This window comes from Hemiscyllium ocellatum, chromosome 26 (genome assembly GCF_020745735.1).
Source record: "Hemiscyllium ocellatum isolate sHemOce1 chromosome 26, sHemOce1.pat.X.cur, whole genome shotgun sequence".
In the NCBI taxonomy this organism is placed as follows: Eukaryota; Metazoa; Chordata; class Chondrichthyes; order Orectolobiformes; family Hemiscylliidae; genus Hemiscyllium; species Hemiscyllium ocellatum.
In genome coordinates, this window is record NC_083426.1 from 37,222,933 (window position 1) to 37,244,691 (window position 21,759).

At 39.5% G+C, this 21,759-nt stretch overlaps 1 protein-coding gene across 1 annotated transcript in view; it reads right to left on the minus strand.

The window, feature by feature from the left end:
- LOC132828415 (adenosine receptor A1-like) overlaps window positions 1-21,119 on the minus strand; it is a 72,689-nt gene extending 51,570 nt beyond the window's left edge. The window contains exon 1 of the mRNA XM_060845502.1: window positions 20,567-21,119. Within this exon, the coding sequence (XP_060701485.1) occupies window positions 20,567-20,928 (362 nt within the window). The 5' untranslated portion in view covers window positions 20,929-21,119. The remainder of the gene's footprint in view (window positions 1-20,566) is intronic.
- Between the last annotated feature and the right edge of the window lie 640 nt (window positions 21,120-21,759).

Consider the following 21,759-nt stretch of genomic DNA (forward strand, 5'->3'; position numbering starts at 1 on the left):
GAAGAGGCGATGGCCAGTGGTATTATTGCTGGACTGTTAATTCAGAGACCCAGATAATGTTCTGGGGATTCAGGTTCAAATCCTGCCTTGTGGAATTTGAATCCAATAAAAGAAAATCTGGAATTAAGAGTCTAATAATGATCATGAATTCATGGTTGATTTTTAGGAAAATCCCTTCTGGTTCACTTACATCCTTTAAGGAAAGAAATTTACCATCCTTGTCTGGCCTTCATGTGACTCCAATCCCACAACAAAGTATTTGACTCTTCACTGACCCACTGGGCAATTAGGGATGGGCAATAAATGCTGGCTGAGCCAGCAAAGTTATCATTCCATAACTGAATAAAAAAAGATACAATTACTCGTAACAATCATACATTACATTAAAACAAAAAATGTTAATGAGGAAATTAAATTTTGTCAATCACAATGGGATAAAGCAAACTGTGGTAAAGAAAATTGGATTTAAAATAACTGTAAAACAAATGATTTGGTCCATGTCTGTTTAGTAACAAAAAAAAGAGCAATTTCTCCCTCATTACCAGTAAAGCTAAGACTGTTACTTAGCCACATTGAGTGGTTGAGTGCTGAACTGAAAGGAGCAATGGATATCGAGAGATGCAGGCAAATCTGCTACATTACTCCCAGCATTCAACTTCTAACAAGAGACCTGGAGTCAGGTTGCAGTTCCTGGACACTGAAGCAAAATTTTCATTTATATAGCTCCTTCAATGTTGTATAACATCTCAAGGTTATCAAACAAATTTGAAACTGAGCCATATAAGGAGGCAGCGAGTTTTGATAAATTTGTAGCTCAGATTGAGGTTCTGGATGTAGGTTTGCACGCTGAGCTGGAAGGTTCATTTTCAGACGTTTTGTCACCACACTAGGTAACATCATCACTGAGCCTCCGGATGAAGCACAGGTGACACGGCCTGCTTTCTTTTGTGTGTTTAGGTTTCCTTGGGTTGGTGATGTCATTTCCTGTGGTGATGTAATTTCCTACTCTTTTTCTAAGGGTGTGGCAAATGGGATCCAAATAAATGTGTAAGTTGATAGAATTCTGGTTGGAATGCCATGCTTCTAGGAATTCTTGTGTGTGTCTCTGTTTGGCTTCTCCTAGGATGGACGTGTTGTCCCAGTTGAAGTGGTGTCCTTCCTCAACTGTATGTAAGGATACTAGTGAAAGTGGGTCAAGAGGAGAGTGGCTAGGGTTTCTAGACATGTTTTGTCTGCTTGTTGGGGCTTGTTGCTGTCAGGTCTCTCAGTCTCCCCTACATCAAAGACATCTCGGAAATGACTGCCAGACTACTCAGACCTCTTGGCATCATGGTAGCCCACAAACCCACCAACACACTAAAACAACAGCTAATGAACTTGGAAGACCCGATACAGACAACAAGCAAACTAATGTCATTTACAAAATATCTTGCAAGAATTGTAACAAACACTACATTGGACAAACAGGCAGAAAACTAGCCACCAGGATACATGAACACCAATTAGCTACAAAAAGACATGACCTACTCTCACTAATATCCTTACACACGATGAGGAAGGACACCACTTCAACTGGGACAACACATCCATCCTAGGACAAGCCAAACAGAAACACGCACGAGAATTTCTAGAAGCATGTCATTCCAACTGGAACTGTATCAAAAATCACCTTAACTTGGATCCCATTTACCACACCCTGAGAAAAAGAACAGGAAATGATGTCACCAACCCAAGGAAGCATAAAAACATAAATAGAAAGCAGGCCATGTCACAGTGCTTCATCCCATGGCTCACTGATGATGTTACCTAGTATGGTGATGAAAACGAACCTTCCAGCTCAGTGAGCAAGCCTACATCCAGAATATATGGAGGTACTGGGACAGTTATTTGGTAAAAGAAATGGCTGTTAGAGATCTCCCCGTACCCATTACTTTTATACATCCAGTATTTATTTGTAATACCTTACTTGTGATACAGCAATCCTATACTAAATGTGATAAAGAGGTATAATTTGTTCTTAAAATTTGGCATTTGGAGTTGAAGATGGAGGTAAAATAGGTTTGCATTTCTAGTTCGGTGAAAGTAACTTTTTTTTTACACTAGGTTACCAAGCATTTAGAACAAGGAACTAACTACATAATTTATGAGAAAATATGTGATTTATTTTAATTGCCTCAATCAGATACATTAATTCATGAAATTTTATAAAGCTGAACATTTTATGATGTACAGTGAAACAAATCAGCACTACTAATTGTTTGAATTCAGTGGAATTCAGTTTCGATCCAGGATTAGGTTTCTGCTCAAGAATCAGGACTTCAGATCAGAACGGTTTCATATCAGCGGAATAGTAAGTTAGTTTGTGGCATCTCCAAGCTTTGAAAGCTTGTGTAGAAATTTTCAATTTGTTACAATCAAGAAGAGAGTTAGGCCATTAGAACTGGAAATAGGATTCTAGGCCATTGACATGGTAAAGAATCCATTAAGTAAGAAATGAAAAGCGTTGAGATAGATGGGGCAGTTCATTATTATTGAATATGTAAAAAAGAATAATACTGGAAAGTATGTTGAAACTTTGTTTTGCTATTTATGTTGAGAACTTTCAAAACTGTATTTTATGTGTATATTTATTTTGAGTAATAACCTTATTATTTTGTTAAACAACACTGGCAGCCCGTATGAATATGTTTCAGTGACTAACCATAATGGTAACCAACTGAGACAATAAAGTTATGATCTATCAAATCCCCAGGTTTCCCCTGAGATTTGACTTGTCCTGTATTATCATCAGCTGGGATAATTACACAAGTTACACACCATATTAGAGACCTCGGTAAAAGATACACTCACTGGAACTTTAGCAGCACACCACTATTTTCACAAGGTTAACTCAGAGGAGGAAACGTATCTCAGACACCAATAAAAAGCTTGCATTTCCTATCTAATTTAGTTGTAAATTAATTTAAGGTTTTGATGCGAGCATAAGAGGTACAGTTAGTAAGTTTGCAGATTACACCAAAATTTGAGGTGTAGTGGACAGCGAACAGGGTTACCTCAGATTAGGATCTGGACCAGATGGGCCAATGGACTGAGAAGTGGCAGATGGAGTTTAATTCAGATAAATGCGATGTGCTGCATTTTGGGAAAGCAAATCTTCGCAGGACTTATACACTTAATGGTAAGGTCCTAGGGAGTGTTGCTGAACAAAGAGACCTTGGAGTGCAGGTTCTTAGCTCCTTGAAAGTGGAGTCACAGGCAGATAGGATAGTGAAGAAAACGTTTGGTATGCTTTCCTTTGTTGGTCAGAGTATTGAGTACAGGAGTTGGGAGGTCATGTTGCGGCTGTACAGGACAACAAAATTACGAGGGGCATGGATAGGATAAATAGACAAAGTCTTTTCCCTGGAGTCGGGGAGTCCAGAACTAGAGGGCATAGGTTTAAGGTGAGAGGGGAAAGATATAAAAGAGACCTAAGGGGCAACTTTTTCAAGCAGAGGGTGGTACTTGTATGGAATGAGCTGTCAGAGGATGTGGTGGAGGCTGGTACAATTGCAACATTTAAGAGGCATTTGGATGATTATATGAATAGGAAGGGTTTGGAGGGATATGGGCCGGGCGCTGGCAGGTGGGACTAGATTGGGTTTGGATATCTGGTCAGTATGGACAGGTTGGACCGAAGAGTCTGTTTCCGTGCTGTACATCTCTATGACTCTAAGACTATGACTATTCCAGAAATTCATTCTCATCCTTTTTTTCCGAGGAATGTACTTCCCCAAAAAAGAAGCAAAATACTGCAAATGCTGGCAATCTGAAATAAAATAGGCAAGTGCAGGAGAAACTCTATCGGTCTGGCAGGATCCTTGGAGAGAGAAAAACAGAGTTAATGTTCTGAGTCAAATGACATTTTTTGGGAACTCCCCAATATTAATCCTTTCATTTATCGTCTTGCATTATCTGCAGCCAGTACTCTGGATTACATTTTATTGTAGTGTGTCATTTTAACATATGTTTTTTCTCAGTCACTTCCTTTCAAGGCTAAAAAGCTATTTCTTCTGCCTTTCTTCACAACCCAATATTAAGTGTTAATTTTTAGCCTTATGTCCCCTGCCTTCAATGTCCCTCCTGTGCCTTGGAAATTAAATCTGGTCTTTTATTGTTGTCTGACCAGAATCACCTTTGACTTGCACTCACTAATATTCAATATTCAGTGTAAGTCAGTACAATCCAATACTAATTCTGCTTTTGCATTCATTTAATTACCAGACAAAAATATATCATTAAACACATGTAGAGAGTTAACCTTCCTGCATCTTCATAAAATGCTCACGCGTCCTATAATCTTAATACCGCAAAGCACTGAAGGGAACTAATGCATCTTGCTGGGTCCCTGAAAAAAAATATAAATTTGTTCCAATTGCCTGCTGCTTTTCCCAGTATTAAGTTATTTTTCTTCTTCATTCAAGTATTGATCCATTTTCTGTTTTAAAATTATTATGGATTTTGCTTTCATTGCTTTTGATAGGACATCCAAATTATATTCTGTGTACATGAAATTTCTTGACTTTTTTTTAGATTCCCTGCAGTATGGAAACAGGTTCTTTGGCCCAACAAGTTCATACCGATCCTCTGAAGAGTAACCCATCCAGACCCATTCCCCTACATTTATCCCTGATTAATCAGTACTGATTTCATCAGTATTCACTCAGGAACAGGACACTGTTGCTGATGTGAATATGGAATCACAAATAATTAGAATGGATGCCCTGGAAATATGCAGGGAAGAGGTTTTGGGAATATTGGAAAGGATGAATATAGATAAGTCTCCTGGGCCTGATGGCATTTACCCCAGGATCCTATGGGAAGCTAGGGAGGAGATAGCAGAGCCATTGGCCTGGATTTTTATGTCATCATTGTCAACGGGAATAGTACCAGAGGACTGGAGGATAGCGAATGTGGTCCCATTGTTCAAGAAAGGGAGTAGGGATAGCCCTAGTAACTATAGGCCAGTGAGTCTGACTTCAGTGGTGGGCAAAGTCTTAGAGAGAATGGTAAGGGATAAGATTTATGAACATCTGGGTAGGAATAACGTGATCAGGGATAGCCAGCATGGTTTTGTGAAGGGCAGGTCGTGCCTCACAAACCTTATTGAGTTCTTTGAGAAGGTGACTAAGGAAGTGGATGAGGGTACAGCAGTAGATGTTGTGTATATGGATTTTAGTAAGGCGTTCGATAAGGTTCCCCATGGTAGGCTAATGCTAAAACTACGGAAGTATGGCATTGAGGATACATTAGAGGTTTGGATTAGGAATTGGCTGGCTGGAAGGAGACAGAGGGTAGTAGTTGATGGATTATGTTCATCTTGGAGCGCAGTTACTAGCGGTGTACCACAAGGATCTGTTTTGGGACCATTGCTTTTTGTTATCTTTATAAATGATCTAGAGGAAGGACTTGAAAGCTGGGTAAGCAAGTTTGCGGATGACACAAAAGTCGGTGGAGTTGTGGATAGTGAGGAAGGAAGTGGTAGGTTACAACGGGATATAGATAAGTTGCAGAGCTGGGCGGAAATGTGGCAAATGGAATTCAATGTAGCTAAGTGCGAAGTCGTTCACTTTGGTAGGAATAACAAGATGATGGATTACTGGGCTAATGGTAGGCTACTTGGTAGTGTGGATGAGCAGAGGGATCTTGGTGTCCATGTACACAGATCTCTGAAAGTTGCCACCCAGGTAAATAGTGCTGTGAGGAAGGCATATGGTGTACTGGGCTTTATTGGCAGAGGAATTGAGTTCCGGAGTCCTGAGGTCATGTTGCAGTTGTATAAGACTCTGGTGAGGCCTCATCTGGAGTATTGTGTGCAGTTTTGGTCGCCATACTATAGGAAGGATGTGGAAGCTTTAGAACGAGTGCAGAGGAGGTTTACCAGGATGTTGCCTGGAATGGTAGGAAAATCTTATGAGGAAAGGCTGAGGCACTTGGGGCTGTTCTCATTGGAGAAGAGAAGGTTTAGGGGAGATCTGATAGAAGTGTATAAGATGATTAGGGGTTTAGATAGGGTAGATACTAAGAACCTTTTACCGCTAATGGAGTCAGGTGTTACTAGGGGACATAGCTTTAAATTAAGAGGTGGTAGGTATAGGACAGATGTTAGGGGTAGATTCTTCACACAGCGGGTTGTGAGTTCATGGAATGCCCTGCCCGTATCAGTGGTGAACTCTCCTTCTTTATGGTCATTTAAGCGGGCATTGGATAGGCATTTGGAAGTTATTGGGCTAGTATAGGTTAGGTAGGATTCGGTCGGCGCAACATCGAGGGCCGAAGGGCCTGTACTGCGCTGTATCCTTCTATGTTCTATGTTCTATGTAATGCACCTAATGCTACGGAAAATTTAGCATGGTCAATTCACCTGACCTGCACATCGTTGGATTGTGGGTGAAAACCGGAGCATCCGGACGAAACCCACGCAGACACGGGAAGAATGTGGAAACTCCACATGGATAGTCGCCTGTGTATGAAATTAATATGCTTTAATGACTGAGTTAGTAATTAAAGAAAATTATCTTTTTGCTGATGCAGTTTTTCAAAACTCTTATCATTTTGTTAAAAATCACACAACACCAGGTTATAGCCCAACAGGTTTATTTGGAAGTACTATCCTTCAGAGCACTGCTCCTTCATCAGGTAACTAGATGGTTATCTGATGAAGGAGCAGTATTCTTAAAGCTAGTGTTTCCAAATAAACTTGTTGGATTATAACCTGGTGTTGTGTGATTTTTAACTTTGTCCACTCCATTCCAACACTGTCACCTCGACATTATGGCTTATTATGTGGAACAAGTAAGCATCTTTGCTCTAATGAAAATAGCTCAATTTATCTCATCTTACCTTATAAATAAAGGCGTTTATCCCTACTATAACTTAGTGAATCACTTCTATACACTCTACATATTGTTGACTATAATGCAACATTCTGCTCACCATTAATTTACGCCAGATGCTAGAAATCAGAGTTTAGATCAGAGTGGTGCTGGAAAAGCACAGCAGGTCAGGCAGCTTTCAAGGAGCAGGAAAATCGACGTTTCTGGCAAAAACCTGATAAAGGGCTTTTGCCCAAAACATCGATTTTCCTGCTCCTTGGATGCTGCCTGACTTGCTGTGCTTTTCCAGCACCACTCTGATCTAAACATTAATTTACTCCAATCCACATAGTGCAGGGAATCTGGCTATCATCTTGTTTAAGGTCACAGACGCTTGACAAACCTTTTAAAATCCATTCACAATACTCATGTAGCTTTGTACAAAAATTCAATGGTGTAATTAATTGCATTTTCAGAAAGTAATTAGATTTGTTTTATTTATTCAAAGATATGAGGTCACCACTGGCTAGTTTGGTCTTTATATCCCTTATTGCCCTGGAAGATCGGGTGGTGAGCTGTCTCCTTGAACTGCTGCAGTCCTTGGAGTCTTCATACTTCTAATTTCTATATTTTTTTTTCATTATATTTCCATGCATCTACAGCCTTTTCCCTTCTCTATGTTTGTGGTCATGCATTTGAAAGGCATTGTCAAAGGATATTTTGAGAATTGCTGAAGTGAGTTGCACTTTGTAGATGGTACAACTGTGTACAAATTTGTAGTTACGACCATGCCACTGTCTATCAACAATTAAGGGACTGAATCTTCAAGGTAATGGATGTGGCACTAATCAAGCTGGATTGTTTGTCTTGGATGGTATTGCTGGAGCTGCATCAAATTCCAGACTTGTGGTTCTTAGATGGAGCGAAGAATTTGGAGAGTCAGGAGGTAAATTACTCACCACAGATTTCCCAGCATCCCTAATTGGCTTTTTTTAGCCAAAAAATGCATGTGGCTAGCCAAGTTCCATTTCACAGCAATAGTAACCCCCAGGATTTGATAGTGGAGTATTCAGCAGTGTTACTATCATTGAACATCGAAAGGCAATGTTTAGATTCTCTCTTGTTGGAGATTGTCATTGCCTGGCATTTGTGTGGTACAAATATTATTTGCCATTGATTAGTTCAAACCTGAACGTTATTCAGGTCTTGCTGCATTTAGACATGAACTGCTTTGGTATCTGAGGAGGAGCGAATGGTGATTAACATTGTGCAGTCATCAGCAAACATCCCCACTTCTGACCTTAGAATGGAGGAAACATCATTGGTGAAGCAGCTGAAGATTTGGGTCTTGGAACTACCCTGAGAATTGTTTATTTGTCATCAGTTTTAGGCACAGGACATACCTGAGAAACTTTCTACATTCTTGGACAGACCTTTTAAAAGAATGGTTCATGGGATTTGGCATTGATTTCTAGACCAACATTTATCATCCAATTGCCCAGATGATAGTTAATAGTTAATCACCTTGTTGTGAGTCTGGAGTCATATGTGGGTCAGACCAGGTAATGACGGCAGATTTTCTTCCCTAAAGGGAATGAGTCAACCCAATGTTTTCTTTTCATATGACAATCAATAATGGTTACACAATCATTGTCCCATTGTTCCCTTGGAAATGAGAAGATCTGGATCTACATGTTTAAATAGAACAGTTCAAAAATCAAAGCCGATTTTTTCATTAAAGTTGGAGGAAATGGTGACCAAATGATGCACTTATCTATTCAAAGAGCATGTCGACCACTATGTTCATTTCTCAATACCAAGGCAGAAGGGAGGCTCAGTCATGCTGAATGATTGGAGAAACTTAAACTTTTCAAAAGTTGTCTCTGGTATCATCTTAAATAATGACATAAGAAGTAAATGTTAAGGAAAAGATCACCTGGAATTTTACTTTAAAATACAGCTCCAGGGTGGTGAAAGGATATTGCTTCAAATTAGTAAAAATGCAATTTATGATTGATGTCAGTAATTGCTTCGTTATGCAAAGATTGATTGATTGGCTCATAAACAGTTTCACAAATAGGTTTGTGGAGGTAATCACTGAATTCTGAGAAAAAAAGAACTTTCAGGGTTGTTCTCCAAAGTTCTCTTAGGATGAGCTGAACTGGTCTACTCAATGTAATTGTCATGTGATTCATAGTCTCATAGCATCTGTAGCTCACAAAACTCTTATTAACTTTTCTTATTTTAATAAATCCTGAGGAATCAACTATGTAAACTACTGCATTCAAATAAGGATTATGAAGCAAAACAAGAACTGCTGTAAAATTTATAATCAATCAGTTATCATCTGAACATGAAAGGCAAGTTGACAATTTTATCTTGAATTTTCAGAGATTATTGTGTTTTATCTGAAACATTTCATGCCCGAAACATCGATTCTCCTGCTCCTTGGATGCTGCCTGACCTGCTGCGCTTTTCCAGCAACACATTTTCAGTTCTGATCTCCAGCATCTGTAGTCCTCACTTTCTCCTTTATGCATTTTATGTCCATATTTATGCCGGTTGGGAAACCATTTTCTTCAGTAGTTCCTTGTCATTTGTTTTACAGAATGACTTTGTTGCTAGATTACTGCACAATACAGTTAGTCTGATAATCCTGCAGATATTACTCCTTTCACAGCTATTTAGATTGATTACATCATCTTGCTGGAATGAATTGATAAGGCAAAGATTAGACAGAGTGTCTGACTATACTCAGCGTTTGACTTCTTTCTTGGAAAGTTGTCTCATGTGGGACTGAAACATAATTAGAAATCAAAGTGTCCACAAGTAAAAGCCAGATGGTGTTCCGTGTAAAGGAGAATAGGTTCATAGTGACTGCAAATAACTATGAGAAGGGACATAACAGTCTCAGTATCAGTTACATTGACATATGCTTCCAACACAAAATGAACTGGTTTTCTTTTTGGCTGACATTCCCAACTCTGGTCAATTCTGTACAGATGATGGAATTAATTATTAGGAAGTGGGAACAAAGGAGAGCAGGAAATGGAAAATAAAGAGGTTTTCCATTCCTGACTAAGTCCTCTCATTTCCCCTTCACCATCTTCAAGAGGATAAGTTTATGTCAAGATTTGAGTTATTAACTTCCTGTTCCTATAATTGCCACAGGTGCTAATTACTCATCAATCAATGGAAGATGATACTTCTGCAGAATGACATAAATAATAATTCTGCTTTCTCTTTCCTCCCTATTTGGTTCATATACTGTAATAATAAAATGCTCTTCCTTGTAGATCATTTTTGTTTGACTCTGACACCTAAAAGGGAATGAGATTTCACTGACAATAATCTTTTTGGGAAGATATAAGGGCAAGTTTTAACCTCAAATGGACTTGTTAAGTACAGGTTAGAAGCATCAAATGTTGTATAAATCCTGGCCTAAGCCTTCCGCCATCACACCCACTTCTATTTTTAAAGGTGGCAAGGTGATCAGACTATTCCATGGAGGTGTGGGTGTACTGTAAATACTATAATAAGGGAATTAAGTCTCATTGTTACTTCTTATTTGAAATTGAATTCAGGGCTGTTAGATCTAGGTAGTGAGTGACTGTTATATTACCTGCTCAGTACAGTGTTTATGCTTAGGTAAACCCTACATAATTAGAGAAAATCCACACATTAGGTAACTCCCCCAATCTTTCAATCTCTACCCAACCATCCCCCTTTGAGGTGTTTGATTCACCCGACAGACAGAATGTCAGATAGGTTAAAATCCAAACTAATGATGCAATGTCTCCCAGTTGTATGTGTGAAGTGCATTTTGGAACATAGCTGAATTATCAGAATTCTCTGTGACATAAATCACAAAAGAAAGCCAACTCCAGTAATTTAAAAATGCGATTTCTCCAAAAAATGAAGAGAATCATAGAGAATAATATGTGGGAAAATAATTCTTAGATGTTCCACATCTTGCACTAAATTTAATTCACTGCTTAGAGGAATTTGTAATCCTTCTCCCAGAGGGCCTGATTCATCTATATCATAATTCAGTGTAAACTGATGTTGAATACAAATTTCGAGAGGCTGCAGGAATTGATGCTTTTCCCCTAACCTCCTTCATGGTCACAAAGGAAGAAAAGATCTTATTTTCCTCTAATTTGATCAGGATTTTGTTTTTTCTATCATCATTGCCTTCCCAGCAAATGGCATAGCTGCTAGTGAGTAAAAACATAAAGAGGTTGTACTGCATATTGTAAGATGACTGAGTAGGACAGGAGAATAGAGTATTTCTATTCCACTTTTTAAATATTTGTATGTATGGTAAATTCTGTAGATCAGTGTAGTAGATATGAAGGTTGTTGGCCAAGCAGACTGTGAGGTGGAGAATAGAAAGAGGATGTGTGTCCTGGCATGCAGCTAGTTCTCGCTTCATTTGCATTCCAGCAGCTCCGCATTAAAATCGAGGCTTATGTGGCAGTGCAGGATTAAGGATGTGCTGTGCTGTCAGCTATGTTCTATTTTGGAAGAGTTCCTGCCAAGTGGACACAGAAAATCCCATGGCGCCCTATTGAAAAAGAGCAGGGAAGTTATCTTAGGTAGCTTGATGAATACTTATCCCTCAATCAGCACTGCATAAATAGACTATTTGGTCATATTCACATTGCTGTCTGTAGAAACTTGCTGTGTGTAAATGACCTGTCATGTTTCCTAGGTTATTCTTTAAAATGTTAACATATGCAAACTTCTGGACTCATGTCAGGTTTATAGAATAATTTGAAAATGAAGAATTTCATATTCTTGCTTTACCTAACCGAATAGTGAAAATAATTAATATTACGATTGCATGACCTTTTGGGATAAAGTCTTTGATCTTGGATATTGAAATTGAGATTCAAAGGATTTGCATTTCCTTGTATCTGCAAGTTCTTGTGGCCACCTTTCTATTCTCCAGTTAAAAAGGCTTTGTAACTGTCCACTTAACTTTCTGAGAGTGGCTCAATTCTAAAGTAATAAACTGAACTTGATAATGATTCCATGCTCCTCATTGTTTTAAAACACCTTGTAGATCAGCTTGAGCATTGTGTTGCTAGTTTCCCTTCCTAATTTTTACTTCCATGTAATAAACCAGCACCCAACAATTTATTACTCCTTGAATACAACCAGTTGAACAATGGACTATTTTCCATCTTTTATACAGAAATGAAGCACACTGGACAAGCCATGTGATTTGTGGTACCTCAGCCAAAGGGAGAAAGGAAATTCAGGTCCTGAGTCAATTACTGCTTTCACATCATGCTTAAGGATGCCAGTTCTAGTCAATAGAATGTATAGAACAACAATGAAAGCTATTTTATTCTCTACTGTTAAAAACAAGCAAAGTGAACTGGCAGAAAGAATTAGCTATATTGAAATCTATTACTTTTATCTTTGAGCAATGAAATCCAAACACCAGAAGAACCTTGAGTTGAGTGTTTAAAATGCTGTGCTATTTTTTCATTCAAATGTTGCTGCCATAATTAATTATAATAATGTTAATGCCATAACCAACTGTGTTATTGTCTTAAAATTCAGCCTGCACTTCACTAAATTGAAAACTATTCTAGATTTGGAGTGTGACTGAGATCCGTTCATACACAATGGTGAATTTCTGATCAACATGACTATCTAATTTTCTTTAAGAACAAATAAACACTTGGGTCACATCCAACAGATAATTACTCTAGGCAAACAAAGAAAATATGTTCTGAAATTGTAGATGACATTATAACTTACTTGATGACCATAAGGAATATACTGACTGGTCAAGACCCAGCTGGATTTTTATCATTGATTAGAACCAGGATTAATTTTCTCAGTACATGACGATATCATTGACAGGACACTCATACTGCTTTGTGTGTTAGAGATGCAGGTTTTCAACATGACTGCGTGCTCATTAAATTCTGTATATAAACTGTATTTGTCAACACGCTTTCTTTGCGATAACTAATTCTTCACCAGCTTGCCTTCAGGAATCATTATCTTGTCAGTGACTGGAGGTTCAACATAATATTGTAGATGAACCAATAGTAAACGGTGTCATTGCTTGCTTCCTTGTGACCTCTTTGATGAATGACTGTGGAGATCAGCATGTGACCTCTGGGAATTGCTGTCGGTGCAGAAAATCTTTTCATGAATGACATGATAATGGAGAAGATACTACACATGACATTTTAAAATTAATTACAAAAATAGTAATCAAATCTTGTAGTTGATGAATGGAAAGATTTATTGCTAAACTACATTTGTCATTTCTAGCAATATAAGCTGAAATCTTCTTTAAGATATTGATGTGGATTCAGGCAACAAGCAAATCAGCAATGATCTTGTTAAAATGGCATAGCAGGCTCAAGGGGCTGAATAGCCTCCTACTCCTAATTCACATGTGCAAATGATCTCCCAGAAGTGATTTGCATTGATTGGAAAAGTCATGTCTGTAGAAGTAATCACCAGCACATTAACAAATGCAAAAATGCTGGACATGCTGCGATAGACACATCCACCTGAAGGAACCTGTTGAAATACATACTGGAACCAGTATTTCAAAGGAAGTTCTGTAACCCTTTGTAGGTTTCTAAACAGGAAGATGATGTCACCATTATTTGCTGTCTCTCTTCTCTCTCTCTCTAGAAGAAACTGGCTTGTTTCCCTCAAACTCAAGCAGTAAAGAACATTTAGGAAATAAAGAACTTTAGAAAAAAATCTACATATTAAACGTGATTTGGAGATGCCGGTGTTAGACTGGGGTGAACAAAGTTAAAAATCGCACAACACCAGGTTATAGCCCAACAGGACTATAATTGGAAGCACTAGCTTTCGGAGTGCCGCTCCTTCATTAAGTGGTTGTCACCTGATGAAGGAGCATCGCTCCGAACGCTAGTGTGCTTCCAATTAAACCTGTTGGACTATAACCTGGCGTTGTGTGATTTTTAACTTTGTACAAATTAAACGATTACTGACTGTATCCACAACCAACTAAACCTTCCTTCTCTTAGGTTAAAAACTTATTCCTCAAGGACATACCAAAAGGACTTTGAACTGCATATTCTTATATCTTCCTTTGTACTGGATGCAATTACTTTATAAAACCAAAAGAGCCGCAAATGCTGGAAATCAGAAACAAAAACAGAGAAAGCTAGAAAAGCTCAGCAGGTCTGACGGTGTCTGTTGAGAGAGATCAGAGTTAACATTTCAGGTCCAGTGATTGAGGGAAGATCTGAGGAAGGATCACTGGACCGAAATGTTAATGCTGACTCCTCTTTAACTTGTACCTGTGTTAATGTGTGGGTGTGTACTACAACCCGAACGAATGCACAAAGGCTGAATGCTTGACACGTTTATTATTTTGCTTGGGATTAGAGGGTAATAAATTTGCATTCTCTTTCAGAAGAGATAAGCTTGTGATTGACTTCATCTTGCTAATGGATAAAGCAGATACATTTTTTTTGGAGAGAATTAAATATTTGTTGTGATCAACTGTAGAGATTGAAAAGAGAACAGCCAGTTAACTTCATCTCATCTAGTTGTAACAATATAAATGTTGAAACTTAGTATAATTTGACATAAAGAATCTATGTCTCATTACTGCAATCTTCATTTAAACTCCATCTGTAAATCTTCACTTTAGTTACTTTATTCATTTTGTTGCTGTAATCAGCACTGTGGAAGCAAATGATTGAAACTTTGTACAAAATCAGTGCAAAGTTCTTTTTATTTCTTTGTTGTGGTGAAGATGCCCATGTTAGCAATTGCAGCAGTGTTTTTACTCTTTTGTTGCAACTGCAGACATTATTCAGAACTCGAGATCAGCATTAAATACTTTGATTCACATTAAAACTTCCTTTGCAGGCCTCACCAATAACCTGGAGACTATGCATGCTGCGCTGCTGCATAACTCCAATTCTTTACAGTCCATCTTTGTGGTGTCTTTTAGAGTGAAACTAATTTAATTACAGTCAGTACAAAATCAAGAGCAGTTTGTGTTGTGAGCTCGCAATCACTTTGAGCTGAATCAAAACTGACATAATTAATTTTAATTAAAACTTTAGCAACTGCCAAAGAAAATAAAACTTTCAATGCATCCATCTTGGATTGAAGCCTGACATGAAAGAATGATGTGCTATTCTATCAAAGCAGCTATTCTGTTATCTTGTAAAATATTGTTTTAAAGAACCAACGAGATGACTCTGGCCAAGGTTTGAGGTCATGAAAAGCTCAAACAGAATGCATGAAAAAGTTAGCTTGTATGCCTTACAGTTCTGTCCAGCTGAGTATTTACAAATAAATGGAGCTGAAGGACTTTATCAGTCTATAATGTAACATAGGAGTTAGGAGGTCATGTTGCAGATGTACAGGACATTGGTTAGGCTACTTTTGGAATATTGTGTGCAATTCTGGTCTCCCTCCTTTCGTAAGGATGTTGTGAAACTTGAAAGGGTTCTGAAAAGATTTACAAGGATGATGCCAGGGTTGGAGGGTTTGAGCTATTGGGAGAGGCTGAATAGGCTGGTGCTGTTTTTCCTAGAGCATCGGAGGCTGAGGGGTGACCTTATAGAGGTTTATAAAATCATGAGGGGCTTGGATAGGGCAAATAGCCAAGTTATTTTCCCTGGGGTGAGGGGAGTCCAAAATTAGAGGGCATAGTTTTAAGGTGAGAGGGGAAAGATTTAAAAGGTACTGAAGGGGCAACTTATTCACACAGAGGGTGGTGCATGTATGGAAAGAACTGCGAAAGGAAGTAATGCGGCTGGTACAGTTACAATACCTAAAAGGCATCTGGAGAGATACATGAGCAGGAAGTGTTTAGAAGGATATGAGCCAAATGTACCAAATGGGACTCGTTTAATTTAGGATATCTGGTTGGCATGGACAGGTTAGACCAAAGGATCTGTTATCTGTTTCCAAGCTGTACAGCTCTATGACTCTATATTAAACATCCTGTTTTTTCTGGGTGCACGTGAAACATTTTCTCCCGTTTTGAATTTCTCTTTCTACATTCATAGTTTAAAATTTCAATGTATAATTGAAGACCTGTAATTACACCCTTTCACAGCAGGAGGCAAAACCATTTGAAATATAAAGATATAATTACAATGTGCCTACTTTAGACACGCATTCTCCATTATAAAGAGTGCTATGCTGATGTGGGATGGGCCCACAGATTTAATAAAAATGAACATTTTCCTTTAAACAAAATGAAGGATGCACATTTCTGCATCTGAAAGAAAATGGAGCTGAGTGTTCAGGTGACCCATTCATTCCTTACTGACAATACAGTTGGAACTACACAGGACCCTTGAGCTAGCCTGCATAGCTGGACATTTCACTCAGAAGGCAATAAACTCTGTCAAACCTTTGCTGTGAATTAATTGTTGCCATAATCCAAATAGCTTACAGAAATTAATTTACAATGGGCTTGCACATTCCTGGCTTCAGAAAGGAATTCCAAAGAATGGACGTGTGGGAAAAAAAAACCTTCTATCAAAATGTATTCTATCACAAGATTATAGATGGAAACTGAACACATTGCATGTCAATACCAAGTGATCAGAAATCATTTGTGAGCACAATGGAAAACAGAGGTGACATGAACTAGGGTTTTGATAAAGAATGTTTAATAATTTTTGGGAGCATCACATAGAGTGAAAGAGAAAAAGTTCCAGCAAGGAACCCTGCATAAAATCCACCAGGTCACATAAGAATTTGGGCTGGCCTTTACCTATCATTTCACTCCAGGGGTTTGAATGTACCTTGTCTGGAATAAGGCCAGAGAAACCTAAGACTGGATGCAGCAGATTACTGCAAATCAATCTTCATCAATCTCCAAAATCTACTTCTTCGGTAGAGTCAAAAGAAATTATAAGCCTGTAATGTTTCAAGACTTCATCCTGAGGGAACCATGCATGCCTAGGAACTTTTGAACTTTTAAAACCTAAACGTCGCTTTCACGTTTGTAAAACCTTTTATTTTGTAAACTTGTGTGTCTGTGGAGTTGTGACAGTATGTGCTGTTGAGAATACATTTTCGGTTAAGTAACAAACATTTATCCTATTTTTCAAGTTTCTGAAGAAATTGATTTGTTTGTTGTTGGTGGGTGGTTGAGTGGATGCACTTTCATCTAACTATTCCATCAATTGAAAGGTGGAAACAAGGGAAATCCATCCTACCATCTCTCCCTTGCCTATAAGAAGAGGAAAATGAGAATTTGCAAAGAAAGTATGAAGAGAATGGAGTATATGGTTATAGAATTGGACTATTTTAAGCAGTACATCCCTCACAATTATCTCTCAGGCTCAAAACTGCACTTTGTGCTAGCTTACCATGTGCTATGCCATAGGAGAAGAGCTAATGGACCACATTAAAAATATTACATCTCCATGTAATTTCCATGGCAATGCTAGCTGTTTGTAAGTTCCTGTGTCAACATTTATAATGGAAACAGCCTAAGTAAATTTGTCATCTATTAATTCCAGTTTGATGGTTCTTCAGCACCTCACTTTATCCCTCAGCCATGTGACTTGTATTGTAGATACACCTCTAAGCAACACCCATCTCTACTCCTCTGCTTCCCAAAGCACTCTACAACTTGCTGTCCAACTATAAATGGTCATTTACTTTTATTCACCCTGGCTTCCGTATCACTTGCATTATAATTGCACTTTACCTGAAGACTAAACTTGATCTTGATTCCCCATGTGTAATGTCAAGTGTGATTTACAAACATGTATTATTAATTCTTGGGGCAACAGTCCCTAAATTTAGATTTAATTTCACAAACTAGATTTAATTTCCCAAATTCAAAATATATCCATTGTTTGATTGGTCTCCAAATTGCTATATCTTAAAAGTGTTTTATTAATTTCTATATATTTATGTCCACAGTGTTAATCATTTGGTTGTACTCATTCACTTCTTTTTCCTTCCCTGGAGGATATTAGTGAACCAGATTTTTTTTAACAATCAACACTGGTATCAGGGTCATCATTAGACTCTTAGTTCCAGATTTTTTATTGACTCCAAAGTCCAACGTTTGCCATAGACCCTGAATCTTTGCAACGGTCTCTGGATTAATAGTTCAGCAACAATACCACTAAGCTATTGCCTTCCCCCTACAAGATCTAACAAATATACCAGATCATTAGCAAAACAATAGGATGGTTCTCTTTTGCTTTGTGTGTGTATATATATTGTGGCTCCTTAGAGTGAGGATGGACAATTGCTAATGACATGAATCTACACACAAAGGCTTTTAACATTAGGAGGCAGTTGCACTGTGGTACATCACTTGGCTCTAGCTAACCACAAAATTTTCTTTCTCCTACTGTCTGCCATAAAGATTTACAGATTGGCAATTAACTTTATTGGTTATGTTATATCACATCTTGTATAGCCATCAAGTCCTGAGATCAGACTTGGACTTGGAGAGTCTGATTCACAGTTAGGAACACTACCACATGATTGTCTTTGCTGTTAGACTCCTATTGTAGCAGGTAAACATGCTCCTTAATGGTTGCTAAGTCTGGAATTGCCTGGAGAGTAAAAATAAATAGAATATGTATCATTTGAAAAAGTTGCCATCTGTAAGTTACAGCAATGTCCTAAATTTATATAAAGCCTTTCATGTAATACAATATCCTAAGCTGCTTTATGGGAGCATTATACTATAAAATTTAAATTTGTAAAATAAAATTTGATTCCAAACTACCTAAGACAATATTTAGCAAGATGATCAAAAGAGGCAGTTTTTACCAAAGGTCTTAACTGAGGAAGGAGAGATGCAGAGGCAGAAACATTTTAGGAAGGAAATGCCAGAGCTTAATACTAGTGATAACTAAAGTGTAGTATGAATTCTAAATGGATGTTTATTGAGTCATAGTAATTAATGCCACTGTAATTAATACCTCAATGTGATTTCCATCTAGAAATATTTTGACAAATAGTTTGTGCCTGAAAATAAACTGCGTGAATAATTAAGCCATCACAGTTGTTAACACAGGACTGACTGTTCTCATCCTCCAGGCATAAATATCATTGTCTTGCAGAATTTGTGGAGTTCTGTAAGCAACCTTGTTTTTTTTAGTTTGAATGTAGAGACTAATGCCGTGTCAACAGTTGGAAAACCAGATTGATTAGGAGAGTTATTAGCCATTGACTGTAGCTGAGCTCATCACATCACAAAAAACTTTAAGGTCTTTAACTTTTGGAAAAAAATGTAATTGATGATTCTAAGAGTGGGCTTTTACACCAAGTTTTTTTTCCCCTCATTTAAAGAAAGGACATTATTTTCTAAAGCTTGGATACCAGTTGACTTAGGCAATAGTGGCATTATCATGGATATTTATGCTTCTGTTTGAACAGTTTGTCCACTTTCAAAAGAAGCTAAGACGATAATGAAGGACTTGGTTAAGAATTAAGTTGCTGAGATGTGTATAGATGACATTGTTATATTGAATAGACTGGTGTGATTATAAGGTCAGTTCCTCCATCAGGTGTGATATTTACTGAAAGGAACCAGAAACCTAATACATCATTCTGAATTATTGGAAATTCAATAGTAATTTACATTCCTCCTGAATTTATTTACAAATTTTAGAGTCAGAATTAGGTCTATTGTCACGTGTATTTCAGTACGAAGTACAGGAATACGGTAAAATGTATACAACATCGCCACACGTTGCCTAGCTCCACGCTACTCTCAGTCTGACAGGACAGTCATTGTGCAGCGACTGTTCATGCTGCTGCTCCGTATGACGGGAAGTAAATATTGTAGAGCAAGTGTCGCTGGAAAAAAAATCCCACTCTCCCCACTTTCAGCAATGATTAATCGCCAAGCTGGTCTCCGAGTTCTTACAACTTAGCTGTGCTGGGATATTTGATCTCAATTTAATTTTCAGTTCTTGGCATTGTAATCCAGTCATGAGCTCCCTTGGAATTCAATAAATAACTCAATAAATAAAACTGCAAAGGCGTTGTCATTCTCATTGTCCTCAATCGTAAGAGAGACTAAGGGACAGGAAACGATCTCAATGACCATGCACAGCGGACTGGACTCCATGCATTACTGCCTGACCCTGAGAAGGAACTGAGTGAAACTCAGGACACTACCTGACCCGTAATATACATGTACTAACACAGGCTCTGTGTCACCAGTCTAATGTTGCATCCCCAAGGGTGTCATACATCACATTAAATGTCCAACACAACCACTTTCAACAGACAAGTCGTTTTAAAGATTTCATTTTAACCAGCTTGGGGAAGAGATCAGCGTGGTTAAGAGATGCCAGCATACACACACACACACACACTGAGGGAGAGAGGAGCCAAAAACGAACCGCATGGATGAAAGCAAGGGCGATGTATCGGCACCGTGCTGTACATTTGTAATAGAGGGTGAGCAGGGACTGCGGGGATGTCAGATTGCCCGGAAAGCCGCACTCATTCGCCAGGAGCCTGTATACAGCCCCTGCTAGTCTCCTCTCAGCCACACATGCCCTTGCAGTATCACTGGTGAAGGACAAGTCCCCTCACTGGCTGCTTTGCACCTTACCCTACATCCGCGTTTCACAAGTGTGCGCTGTAGCTCACTCGGCAGGCTCTGTAAGAGGGAGCCATGCCGCAGGGAGGGCGGGGGGGGGGGGGGGGGGTAGCGGGGGTGGGGAGGGGAGGTTTACCTGGTTGGGATCCTGACGCGGAGGTAGCGGTCGATGGCGATGGCGAGAAGCGCAAGGATGGAGCTCTGGGTGAGAACCAGCACGGTGCAGGCGAAGAGCAGGCAGCTGTAGAAGTGGGTGTGCAGCCCGATGCTGATGGTAATGGCCAAAGGAATGACCAGGGAGCCCACGGCGATATCAGCGAGAGCCAGGGAGACGATGAAGCAGAAGGTGGTGTCCCTGAGAGCCCGGTTGATCTTGACTGCCCAACAGACCAGCACATTGCCCAGCACCGAGGCCACAGCGATCAGCACCTCCACACCGATGTAGATGACCAGGGAAGGGGTGATGCTGACCGCTTCACCCTCCCCGGGAGCAGACATCCTGAGTCGGAGGGGAGAGGTGCTCCCTCAGCCCCTTCCCTGGGAGGATTCAGCTCACTGCATCTGGCCAGCCGCTGGATAGACTTCCACCTCTCTCTCTCCTCAGAATGGCACTGGAGGCTGTTCCTGTTTCACTGAGTGACTGTCAGCTCCACACTGAGCACAGGGAGATCCCACAGAGTCTCTGTGTCACTCGGTCTCCCCTAACAGCCGCACCAACCCCGCCCCCCCCCCCCCCTTTACCAAAATGTCTCAACACTTCCAACACACGTTTGCCATTCCAATCTCAATCCGGAACACCTTCAGACCGGGCAAGTCAGTGCCCACAAGCAGAGACTCGCAATCCAGATACAACGCGCTGGAAATGTTCAGCGGGTGGCACAGCAGCCGTCAGGAAAGAGAGAGCGTTAACCCTGCAGGTCGATGACCTTTCCTCAGAACTGCGTGTCCTTCTCAGCTCAGTTCAGCTGAATGCTGGCTCTTGGTTCCCAGCGTGTGTCTGTGTGTGTGTGTGTGTGTGTCCCAAGGTGTGAGCGCCTGCCCTGTGTCAGCCTCTTTGTGTTTGCTCTCCATGTAGTTCGAGCGTTTATTTTACAGGGTGGGGGGTTGAGGGGTGGTGGGAGTGGTTGTGTTGGGGACGTAATGGAGGGGGTGAGGATGGGAGTGGTGTCTGAATACGTTTTGGAGAGTTGCTGAGTTTGTTTGTATTGTCTTGGAGTCTGTGAGTGTGTGTGGTTCTGTGTTAGCGAGTGTCTGGCTTCTGATGCCTGCCTGATTTGGACCCTTTGTGCGATTTGTGTGTGTGTGTGTTTCTGTCCGCGGGTGTGAATT